The 12,483-nt window shown below is 31.4% G+C and overlaps 1 protein-coding gene across 1 annotated transcript in view; it reads left to right on the top strand.

The window, feature by feature from the left end:
• Positions 1–1,221: 1,221 nt before the first annotated feature.
• The window catches only part of Pbgs (Porphobilinogen synthase), a 35,320-nt gene continuing 24,058 nt past the window's right edge, over positions 1,222–12,483 (top strand). Inside the window, exons 1-3 of the mRNA XM_035351599.2 lie at positions 1,222–1,695; positions 6,049–6,196; positions 6,359–6,494. Coding sequence (XP_035207490.1) covers positions 1,592–1,695; positions 6,049–6,196; positions 6,359–6,494 — 388 coding nt within the window. The 5' untranslated portion in view covers positions 1,222–1,591. The remainder of the gene's footprint in view (positions 1,696–6,048; positions 6,197–6,358; positions 6,495–12,483) is intronic.

Raw genomic sequence — 12,483 nt, 5'->3', positions numbered from 1 at the left:
ACAAATCGATCAATTAGAGTTTCCTAGAAAACTTATTCCGCTATTGAAATATTACCTTAGTAATAGTCTCTTTACTGTGAACTGTGGTGAGAGCTACTCTGCTATTCTACATGTATTAGGATTAAGGTCGCAAGGCTCCTATTTGGAACCGGTGCTCTATTCGTTCTATACAGCGGACTTTTCTAAAGCAAATCTTAGTAACAATATGCTTCTGGCATGCTACACAGATGATACTATAGTAGCTGTCAGATCAATCCAACAGAAGAGAGCCATTAGCATTTTTCAGGATTTTACTATTCAAGTTGAAAACTGGTGTGCTAATTGGAGCATCTCCATTAATGCTGCGAAATCTCAATCCCTACTTACCCACACAAGACTTCATAATACCTCAGTACAACCTCTGTATCTTTTTGGACAACGTGCGCCAAGAGTTGACAATGAGAATTATCTGGTGTTATACTCAATCAGAGGCTCACCTGGCATACTCACATCAGACATGTGACTGGTAAAGCCTTAGCAGCTGCTAATCAACTATATGCTCTGTTAGGCAAAAGCTCTGGACTTAGCCTTATTAGGAAACGTCATATTTACATTGCAATTCTATGTCCCATTATGAGTTATGCATCACCGGCTTGGGCCGCTGCTTCTCCTGCTAACATCAAGAAACTGCAGATAGTGTAGAACAAAATTTTGGGAATTATAATAGGGGCCCACTTTTATATCAGAAATGCTCTGCTTCACAATGATCTTAAGCTAGAGCAATGGACTCAATGACAAAGTTTTCAAAAAAGGACTCTACTGACGTAGGAAACTTCAGTGCCATACTGAATTACAGAATAGATCCGAAGTATTTCATCATCCTTCATCATTTACTGCGCACAGATTGCGTGACCACAATTTCGTGACCTGAACTATTTCATCTTCCATGCATAAATGGCATGCGTTCTTGAATTCATGAGCTTGCATTTGTTTATTTTGTAGTATACATTGTTTGTAAAATATTCCTGTATATACTTTTCATGTATCGATTCATATTTTTCTGACTTATTCTAGTATTTCCCATTACACATTTTCTGCCTCCCTCACTAATTTACCTACTTCCATACGTCAGGTCTATTTGTGACTCCTTCATGGACCATGATCCCATATCCTCGTCTATATCTCCTTCATTGCACCCTCCCATTGTGGGAATTCATGATTCCTTGTTCATATGATTGCTACCATGTGAAGTGTCTTCAGGGCTTTACATCATCAGAGCTTTCGACAGCCAAACGTTCTTGGCTAGTAGAGCATAAGCATTAAAACAAACAAGAAGTTTTCTTCCACAAATACATTGATCAACGATTGTCAAGAATGGCAACCCTACCCGACATAATCAGCAAAGAAGTTTCGTGTACAGTTTTGGTTTATCTACGCGGCTTTGCGCAAATGTGATTGTTCAAACAGTTCAGTCATATGTATGTGTTTAACAAGTGGTGACTGTCGTACTTATATATGGTCACAAAGTTTAGGTGTTACTCATATCTTCCAAGTATAGCTTATTGTTCTGTGAATCAGAAATTTGTTTAAATATATTTAATTTTATTTTGAAATGGAAACATTGCATAGTGGATATTTTCATCCTGTCTTGAGGCAGTATCAAGAGGTGAACACAGATGTGCAGTCTTCTCATTTAATGTACCCGTTGTTTTTGATGTAAGTATCTTGATGAATGAAAATAATACTCTATAGATTAGTGCATAACCTATGTTGTTTTCTGCTTTCCAATTTACGCGTTACTGTAACAATGGAAATTTAATATCGGTAAAAACTTTTTGTATATTTAATATGTATGATCGGTTCTGTAAAAGTATGTTTGCTCTTTTTTGTTAAGAGAAAGAAATATGTGCTGAAAAATATCATGTTTACCATTCTATTTTTTCAGATCTTAAGTGGATATAAATAATTACAGCTGTCACTGGATTTATGAATTTCCCATTTATTGAAATCAGATACTTGTAGTTGCACAGACATAAATAGTTATTATTTAATTATTCCCAACGCCGTAAAAGTTGTAAATTCGCAAAAATTGTTTGCTTGACTGTCTTTATATCTCACTGGTATTCTTTTTATAAATAGTAATATAAAGAAATATTTCGAATCAATTTTCATCCTGTATTTTAACATTTTTTGTGCAGTTTTTGGCGCTACATAAGTTGTGTTATGTGGTGCCAAAAACTGGAGTTTGTTTAAGAAGTACAGTTGTATGACCTTACAGTTTTTTTTTTTTTTTTTTTAAATTCTTTATTTTAGGCCCAAAATCATATTTCTAAAGAAATCTGATGCTGTCTTTCTCATCAGGCGATATCACAGTCCTGTTATAATTTGTTATTTGCCAAAAGAAAACAATTAAGGTTAGCAAAAAGATAGTTAAATATAAAGCACATAAATCTGCATATATTGAAATGTATGGCGTGCACGTATATATTGGTTGACTGTTGTGTGTAAACTAGAAAATACACTTTAAAAACAGCAATTCTACTGAATGCTGAAATTAGGGCTATGGATAATGGGGGAAAAAACCATGAGTATTTTTGATTGTGTCTTTTTGTGCAGGTGTTTATAGTTGGTGAATACAGACATCATCTTGAGAGTTTGATGGAAAATATAAAGATATGAGATATTCTGAATCCATCCTTACTTAAGGTGCTTTTGTTTAAAATTGGTAAAAAGCTGAGCAGGACCATCATGTATTGTCTGTGAATTGGTAATTTTATTGCAGTTCCTGTAATGTAGAGTTCGTTGGTTCCAGCAAAGGTTTTTGGACTTTTCATTATATTCTTTAGCACTTGCAGTTCAGTATGATTTTTACAAATTGTCAAATCACCTGTTATCATATTCCAAAGGTCAGCTAGGTTTTCATGTATTGTGTTAAAACTCGTTAATTAATTGATAAATAATAATTTAAAATCATTTTAAGCACACTAGTACTTTTCCGTTAGTACATTGCCAGCTCAGATGTTTGCAAGTATGTTAATATTAAAAGAATAAATGCAAAAACAAGAAATCTTTTCTCATGAGAAATTAATTTATTGCATTCAAGAGGAATTAATTAAAAAATGCGGGAACCATAAAATGAATGATTAAGATGACGAAAAATTTCAGCCAAGATCACATACACAACAATCTACTTTCGCTTAAAAAAATGAGAATTGTGCGGCATAAAATTTGATCATTTACAGTACGTGGAATGCAAATTTTTACATTTTGTATTGTTAGGCAAAGGTCATATTTCTGAAGAAATGCAATATTTTCATTAGCTGGCAAAGTTACAAATGATTCTTACAAAGAAAGTTGATTCCTTACAAAGAAAAAATGCTGTCAGTGCAATAAAACAAAACACTAATGACCATTGAATTCTGGAAATCAGCACATGTATGCTCTGTGCTTGTACTTGGGATGTCACTTATACAGTACAAAATTCAAGACTCGGACTTTTCGGGACTTCAGTGATTCTGGATTTGGGATTTTTCGGGATATTAGAACATCAGTTTAAATCTGGTAAGATGAGAAATTTCAAAATAGAAAATATGAAATAATGAAGCATTTATGACCTTAAGGAAATCTGGGGGGGGGGAGGGAAGCTCAATATTTACTTTCTTAAATATTTCTTTCAGTGCAAGTCTGTTTTAATTTGTTTCATTTTTTGTGCTAATACTAATATTTTCTGTTTAATTCTATAGGAAGATATAATTTCTTGTTCATTTACAAAGTTCCATTGTTCAGCGTCCTGTAATTGCAGTGTTGAGAATTCCCGCTAAATTGTCAATTGGAATTTTTGTGTTTCTAACAACCTGTCACTTTCTTCACTATTGGTAGCAATATGTTCTGGATTTAGAACCATACTATAGATTTCATTGTCCATTAATTGATTGATGACTGGGGCATTGTCATTGGAATGAAAAACTTCTGTTAAACTTTCATTTATTACCACTTCTTTAAATTTCTTCATTAATTCCATTCATTGGAAAATTTTACTGTTTGCAACATCTGGAAAACTTCAAATCTGCAGCAATTATTCATCTACTATACGCTGTTGGTGATGTATCATGAGATTGGCGACTTAAAATATGTTGTTCTGCTAAATTTTGTTTTGCATCTATTGCAGGTTAAGCCTAACTTATATTTACTTAGTTATTTAATATACGTATGACTATTTCTCTCACATGTTTAAGGTCCTGAGTAAATAAATTCCTACTTATACTTTTATCCAGGGATGGTGCTATACATTTTGTTGCCTGCTGTAATCTCTATGGGTCTAAAATTCTGCTGCCAAGCACCTCTCTGAATTCTAAAAATTTTACTGTCCCTTAATTTTAATGCTGAGTTCTTCTCCAAATTCTAAAAATTTTGTCTCCTCTAAATGCCTAAATGCTGCTGTCTGTTACAGCCACATCAGCTTTGGCATTGGTCTTAGGCTTAGCAAAAAATCAGTTATTCCTAATTCAAATCACTAAATGTAATCTTTTGGCCTATGAGTATAATTTACTAATTTTTTTTTTTTTTTTCATATGAAAAGAAATTTCTCTTAAATATCTCCACTTCAACACACTCCACTTCTCAGAGGGTATTAGCTGACGTCTGTAATCATCATTTAGTGCAATGTCAACATAAAAGGTTACCTTCCCTTTAATTTTCAGTTACTAATATTAAAAATTTATAAAAAAGGTACATCTTAACACAACCATCTTGGTGTAATTTGACATTTTTTACAGATGAAAAGGTAAAAATTGCTCATCGTGTGCTAGTTAGTATTTTTCAGGAATTTTTTTTAAAATGTTCCCAAACTTCAATATTTATTATAAGAAACATTATCTACATATGAAAAGTCAGCATATTTTAGCAATTTAAAGTACAAATTTTAATGGTTAAATAAGGATTGCAGGTGTTGCCAAACTCAGCAACACCGGCTGCCTCCTAATTGTTCAATTTAGAGATTTTGAAGGAAAATTCTGTATTCCTGCAGACATTTTACCACAGTTTCTTCCATTGCTGGCAAATTCCACAAATGCATATTTTAAAGTTAAGAATCACAATTTATCTCTGAAAACCATTGCAACTTGAAATGCAACAAATAAAACGCATAAAAAAATGGCAATGTTATATGACTGGAGGATTTTTAGATCATGGTTGCCTGAAGAATGGTTATTTGCGAGATTCCTAGAGTTTGGACATTTTGAAAATTTGGTGACTTCTGCTAAGGTGATAACAGGTAAGTACTCCAAAAATTGTTTATTCATTTCTCAACCTACAGTATGCCGACAGTCATGCAGTGATGAAAACAAAAAATAATAAATAGTGATTTGCGATGTTGGCATAAGTGCCGAGGTGAAATTGAGAATTAGGACTCTCGATACATTTTCATGTTTTATTATGGAAAAATATCAAATGTGCAAGCTTAGAGCATAATTTTTTTTTCTTAAAAAAGGAAAAAAGAGTGTTGGTGATCTGGAGGTTTGGATGTTCGGATTGTTGGATGTTGGATGTTCGGAGCAACAACAACATTTATTTTCTTTCTTTATGCTCCTTGTGTTGCTGTATAAAAATGTCAGAAGTAAACTTTATATGCTCCCTTGCTTATTCATTCTGCTTTTGTTTTAGTCTAATTCTAATTATTTTCCTTCTCTGACTTAAAATCTGCTAAGCTTAAATTATGTAGATTATTTATTTTCTGCTGTAAATTCTGCAATATCCATTTATATATTCTTCTGCAGTTGAAGTATATAGTATTTATGCATAGTGAAGTTATGCATGGCTGTTGCTGTGCAAGGATAATCATAGCAGCTTTCTTTTTTCATCATAAAATGGGCACAATTTCTGAAATAATTCAGGGTTGTAGCAATTAGTAGTCTTTGGTTTGCCAACTATTGTCAAATGATGGCTTTCAAATATGCTTTTAAATATAATGTTGTAAAATGCATTATGTTTTTTGGACTATTTAATTTATAGTTAAAAAAAGTATTTATTTAATTATAAAAAGTATAATATTTAATTATTATCCAATTTCAGAAATAAACCTGATGATAAACAAGAAATATCCAGTATGCCAGGTGTTTTCAAATTTGGCGAGAAGCAGCTTATCAATTTCTTAAAACCACTTGTCCAGAAAGGCTTATCATCTGTTCTGCTCTTTGGAGTTATTGAATCATCATTAAAAGTAAGCACCTTCTTATATGCACAGTTTCAAAGGAAATTGAAACTGTTAGTTAATTACTACCTAAATCAGTTCAAAAATTTTACTATCAACATTATTTATAAAGTAATATAAGAATTCTACTTTTCACCATTCTTATACTTATTGCCTAATTTTTTCTTATAGGATTCAAAAGCTTCCTGTGCTACTACTTCCAAGAATCCTGTTCTCCATGCTGTTTCCCAATTAAGATTGAATTTCCCTAATCTTCTGATTGCATGTGATGTTTGCCTATGTGGTTACACTGATCATGGTCATTGTGGTAATTATCATTTATGGAATATAGTGCACGACAGATTTTATACAATGTGCCTTAAATTATAATTCAAGATTCACCCTAAGCCTTATTGCAATAGTGACCAGTAGCTAAAACTGAGCAAAATTGATAGTTTTTCTCAAGTTCAGTTTCTTGTGGCAATATTTTTTTAGGTGGGTCTCTTGATGTTAATGAATTTTTCTTTTTAAATTTACATTTTAATGTTATTCTACAAGAATTAAGAAACCCGGACCATCACAGTTCCTAAGTTCTCTATATTTTTGGAACTTTTGTTGTTCTAAATTTTCATACTAGGTCAATTAACATTCGTTTTTAGATAATGTAAATTATTGGATTTTTTTGCTTGCTCTTTTTAGAGTAACAGAAGTGATATTGTATATTAGGTTTTCCGGGATAAGATTTGCAAGTCCATTCCAATGGTGCTATGTCTGGATTAAATGTTGGGTGCATCGTAACTTCCCAACTAAGCTCATGCAATTTTTAATGGGTCATCAAAGAAGTGTGTGGTTGGACATTGTCATGATGGAAGACAGTGCTTTTCCTATTATTCAATTTGGGTCATTTCCTTTCAGTTGCCTGGCATAATCTCTGTAGTTGACAATTAATCGTCTAACAAACTGGAAGTAGCTCATAGTAGATGATTATCTTCCAGTCCCATCACACACACAGCAGCATCTTGTTAGATGTAAATCCTGGCTTTGCAACAGCTTCCCATCCTATATATATAATCATTTTTATGCTTGTGATTGTCATATGTGATCCATTTTTCATCCCCAGTTATGACACATTTGAGAAATGGTTCAAGTTCACTGCGTTTCAGTAGTGTATCGCAGATGTTAATTTGGTGTAGCATGTTTTTGGGGCTCTACTCAAGCAAAATTTAGACACTGAGCTGCTCTTTTTGTAGCCAACTTTGTGTAAATGGTTCAAAACAGTTTTGTGGTCAATGCTCAGTTCCATACCAATATTGACACTGCTGATATCCTTATCTTGCTGGAATTTTGCAAGAATTTCATCAGTTATTTAGTGATTGGATGACCATAGCATGCCTCATCTTTTACATAAAATTTACCAGAGTGAAAGTGAGCGAACCATTTCTGTGCACAATATTTTGATAAGTTACCTTCACTGTACATAGCACAAATTTTGTCACAAGACTACGCAGCATTCTTCTTTTTTTTGTTATAATAGTGCAAAATGTAGTGCAATTTTTTCTTACTTTTATCCATTATCAAACAGGCACAACTTTCCACCCAGTGCATCACATTTAATGTTTATACACTCACAGTAATGCTTGAAGAATCACCTTTCTAATGAGCATTTAGTGGGGTCCCTACAATATGTGTTTCCTGAGTTATTTGCCATTGATGTCATCTATCAGGGAAAATGCCGCCAAACTTTTCCCCAGACCCTATATTTTAATTATTTTATTATTTCATTCCATAGTTAATTATTGATCATAAAAAGGCTTTAATTGCCTTTTAACACACCTAGCTATTATTAAAATAATTTGCATATATTTTATTCCTCCCTTTTTTAAATCATGTTTCATTGTATTATTTGTTTCTTGGAACTTGTATTAGTGCTCATCATCCGATATGTATGTAATCCCCTTTTCAAGGACTACTAATATCTTAGTTAAAATCTAAATAGAGACTTTTTGATTATCCCAACCACCACAATAAACCACAATAAAGTATTGATGAGGTAATGCACTGTGTCACTGAAAAGTATTTTGGTGGTAACCCACGTATGTGCCTAGCACATATTCGAGTACGTACGGCTTTGCGCTTTGAAATTAAATAGTCATTTTTTGGATTAGTATTTCTTTTTGCATTGATTATATTTTTGTCATAATGAATCATATTGAAACTATGGAGTTTGCCCTTTTTTAATTTCATTACAGTGGAATTGTTTTGTTAAAATATTCGCTGAAGTTTCAACTGTTCTTAGCTCTTCTCTTTCTGTGGGTACTGAAAAATACCTTTATAATTTTAGGCTTATTCATTATTATGTCTATATCTAATCCATTATATTAATAATTTATGGGACTATAGAAAATGCCAATTTTGCAGTTTTCTTTAGCCATATGTTCATTATCTTTACAGAGACAGGGTTCATGTGGTCCTTAGTCCTTAGGTTTTTTTGGAATCGAATTTTGGTCCTTAAACCCAAGTTAAGGTCCTTAAACTTTAATTTAGGCCAAAATTAGCAGGTCCTTAATTTGAATCATTTGAAATTTCCGTCTGTTCTTACGACTGCAGTTTTGAGTATGAATTAACATTTTGGAGAAATAGTTTTGGCAATTCACTGACATATATGGTTATCTTCTGAATGGGTGAATGGTTTTATGTATTTCTATATAAATGGTGGGATACTCGAGCTTCTCAGCAAGAAGTGAAACATAAGCATTTCCAAATTAAGTTTTTCTAATGAAGAGCTCGTAAACAACTTTTCGCTTTTGGTGATGTAAATTCTTTTGTTTAATGGTTCTAAATTTGGTGACGTATCATCAATTTGGCAATTTTAAGATCAGTTTTTATACAAAATTTTTAATTTCGAAATCTGAGAATTTTTCGATGATTTTTTTAAAAATATTTAAACATTGATAAATCTTATTAAAAATAATGGTAATATATTGAAATTATAGTTTAAAAAATAACATTAAAATAAAACATTTTTATTTTTCGCTCTCATAAAGTTCTATTTTAGCAACTTATACAATATTTTGAATCTGAAAAATAAACAAGGTATAATGCTATAAAGCACTATTTACGAAACAGTTCTTAGCAAAAGCGAAATTAGCTATGTAATTGATTAAAAATTCTTTTTAATTTTTTAATAGTAAGATTTTCCCCATGTAATTTTCTCAGAATATGCATCAGTTTTCTCTATAAAATTAATTTTACACTTGCTTCCCCCCTTTTTTTACACTTCCTTGTACAAAGTAAAAAGGAAGTATTGTAATCGCGAAAAGTTTCAGGCAGCATATTTCAAAGAAAATATCCATTTTGACTGCTATTGAATGCAATTTAACGATGTTTTTGCGTGTAAGGACACAATGAAAGACTCGTTTCCTCCAAAAAAATTATAAAACTGCTTTAAAATTAATTCTGAAGAGAATTTTTCGTGGCGTCTGTATGAAAGTATGTCCGTACGTACGTATTTCACATAACTAAACGAGTAGCCTCAGAACGTTGAAATTTTGTATATAGGACTGCTATAACATGTAGATAGGCACCTCGTATTTTGGTTGCAATTGGCCGCACCAAATGTATATAAATATATTTATATATATATCCACTCTGTTACCCGGCTCAGTGATCTCAGTTTCTTTACTCTTATATGTTTGTAAATTGTATATTTTTTGCTTTAAAAATGATTGAATTATGCTGTTTTTATCTTCCGGTTAAGGTTTTTATGCCTTTAGTAAATCTGTATGCAATATTTTTAGAATTATCAACAATTTTAAAGTTGTTTAAGTGCCACTAAGCCTTTTTTTTTATGGCGGCCGTTGATTGTTTACATTTGAAACAGCAGACTAGTGGATTTGTTGCCAATCTAGAGAAACCTAGCTTCGCAACAACAAAGATAATGCCTTCATTTATTATTGCCAATTAAATCATGCTTAATCCTTTCTGGAATTTGTTCGAGGAAATAAGCATTTAAGATTTACTTCGTAATTTTTAATATAGATATTTTGAGTTTTTATGTATTTTTGCCTTCGCGCAAAGTGAGAACTGAATTAATTGAATGAGAAATACTCAATCATCTGTGAAAAACTGTTTCTTTTTTGTTTTGTTTGCTTAATTTCTTTTATACACCATTCTAGCTTTATTATAGTATTTGAATAAAACGTGGCAAAGATTAGATAATTCTATTCTTTAAATAATATAAATTTTGTGCATTATGAGTTATAATATGAACGAAATATAATACCGTTAAGTGAATCTAGCTCCAGAGTGTCGCTATGGTAAACAAATACTAGAGTGAATTTTAAAGAATGCATTTATTCTATTGTCAGCAAAGTAGATTTAATTCAATCCAATAAGTTTAAATGAAATGCAAGAAAAAATGTGTATAATTTAATATTCCGTACAAGGAAGTCATGTGATGTACACATCAGATTTTTTCAAAATACTTCTGGCTTTTTGCTATTACACAAATAGTAGGGGTAATTTTAGATTTTAGGTAGGGATTTTAGACACTGCAGCTTGGAAAGTTCCACAATTCTAGAAGATTCCAGAAATATGTGACAAAATGAAAAATGCCTCTATTTTATTAACACGTAATGGATGTCTTTTACAGAAAGTTTGAGATTAACTCCTTACTTTGAAAACGTCTGGAAGAACAATGGAAACATAATATTTGAATGTTTTACTTCTGATACTTGAATATTTTTCTTAACAAGTTTATCTTCCCTTTATTTTCACTAAACACAAGCATGGAAAATATCAAAAATGCGTCTAATCTTATCACATGAACAGGCATTATAAAAAGGAATTTTTTTTTAAATAAAGAAATTGAAAACTGAAAATTTAAAAGATTCATCTTATATGTCTCAATGCATCATCAGTGGCATAAATAGGGTGGGTCAATAACTAGAGTATGCCTTAATGCATCATACATGGAGCTGAAGCTAGGCATTTTCCCACCTGATGCAATTTTTGTGGATCCTAAATTCTACTGTCCAGTGCCTTTCTAAATTCTGCTTCCAATACCTGCTCTAAATTCTAAAATTTATAGAGTGTCACTAAATTCTAAAAATTCTGCCACACCAGTTCTATAACCAGTCTTTACCATATATATTTTATATTTCTTTTGAATGTCCATATTACTAAAGAAATAAAATTAGCAGCTTTTTCTATACATTCTAAACGCATTTAGTTTTTTTACAATAACAGAAATACTTAATCAAATCCAAAAATTCTAAAATGAAAAGGAAATGCGTTGAAGAAAGAAACTAAATACATAAAGAAAATTATTCTTCAAAGATATGTACAGTTGTTATTATGTAAATTACCCAGTTTTTTATTATTTCAGCCTTTACTATAGTTTCCAAATTCTATTTCCTCATATGATAGAGTTACTGAGCCAGCTTAAATCAAAATTAAATTGTCTAGTCTTTGAACACTAGTCCACATTTTCCAATTTGAATTTGACTGTTCTTGATTAATTGCATCACCACAAGCTCTGTAAATGACTTTGTTAGCATCAAAACATGCCTTTATGCTCTAAGTTCTTTTTAAATAAGAAGCTTATTTAAGCCTTTGTCTGACATTGTAGTTACTTTCAGACATAGTGATAATTTGCTTCATGTCTGTCGGTAGGTTTCGACTATTTGATTTTTACCAGATCAAGTAAAACAAGTTAGGAGATAAAGCACGCAGAAACTAGTGAAAAAATTGCCGTGCGTATTGCGACCAATTTGTGGTTGTTAGAAAAGATGCTTAAAGAGAAGAAAATCTATAAGAACTATCCAAAATGTCTGGGAAGGCTTCAAATTAAAAAGACGCACAAATATTTGAGTGTTGTTACAAAACACAAATGTTTTGTAGCTTTTAATGTGTAATTATTCATTATCTTTATATCTTTAAGAAACAATGTCATAAATTACATGCATTTTATACTGTAAAATTTTATTAGATTGCGATTTCAGTAGGTGGTTTTTTTTTTTTTTTTAACAAATATTGTTAAAAAATAAGTAAAATTTAATAGTAGCCATGTAAATCCATAATAACTAAGGTTATCTAACTACCTAATTTAATTATTTATAACTAACTGCTTACTCTTAAAAATTATTTTTGCATATTAAAGCCAGTTATTGCTTTTCATTAATCCTTACTGTGGTCACAAGATAAAACACAAAAATATAAAAATCATGTAAAACTTTTTTTTGGCATCTAGTGAGACTTAAAATAATACAAAACAACTTATCATCTATGGTGCTTTAGTAGCTTATTGGAACCTTAAA

This window comes from Stegodyphus dumicola, chromosome 8 (genome assembly GCF_044657685.1).
Source record: "Stegodyphus dumicola isolate Sdum_Otavi_A_Nest chromosome 8, ASM4465768v1".
NCBI classification, from domain to species: Eukaryota; Metazoa; Arthropoda; class Arachnida; order Araneae; family Eresidae; genus Stegodyphus; species Stegodyphus dumicola.
This window is presented reverse-complemented; position numbering and strand designations above follow the sequence as displayed.